The sequence below is a fragment of the Onychostruthus taczanowskii genome, unplaced genomic scaffold (genome assembly GCF_017590055.1).
Source record: "Onychostruthus taczanowskii isolate IOZ18803 unplaced genomic scaffold, ASM1759005v1 scaffold9388, whole genome shotgun sequence".
Lineage (NCBI taxonomy): Eukaryota > Metazoa > Chordata > Aves > Passeriformes > Passeridae > Onychostruthus > Onychostruthus taczanowskii.
Genome location: NW_024507422.1, coordinates 1 through 250, shown reverse-complemented (window position 1 = coordinate 250; position 250 = coordinate 1). Strand labels below are relative to the sequence as shown.

At 80.8% G+C, this 250-nt stretch overlaps 1 protein-coding gene across 1 annotated transcript; it reads left to right on the top strand.

Annotated features, from left to right (window-relative positions):
• Positions 1-3: 3 nt before the first annotated feature.
• Positions 4-244, top strand: LOC121347812 (SLIT and NTRK-like protein 3; the record flags this gene model as incomplete). Its single annotated transcript, XM_041426730.1, has 1 exon — positions 4-244. A coding segment is annotated over one exon (241 nt), but the record flags the coding sequence as incomplete, so codon positions are not given.
• Between the last annotated feature and the right edge of the window lie 6 nt (positions 245-250).

The following is a 250-nucleotide window of genomic DNA, read 5'->3' as shown; positions in this document are numbered from 1 at the left end:
GCCGCCACCGGCGCGGCCGCCTACGAGCTGCCCCCGGCCGCCGCGGCCGCGGCCGTGCCGCTCTCCGTGCTCATCCTCAGCCTCCTCGTCCTCTTCTTCTCCGCCGTGCTGGTGGCCGCCGGGCTCTTCGCCTTCGTGCTGCGCCGCCGCCGGCGGAAGCTGCCGTTCCGCGGCCCGCGGGCGGAGGCGGCGGACCTGGGCGCGGTGCCGCTGCGCTGCCCGCGGCTCTTCCCCGAGGGCGGCGGCGGCG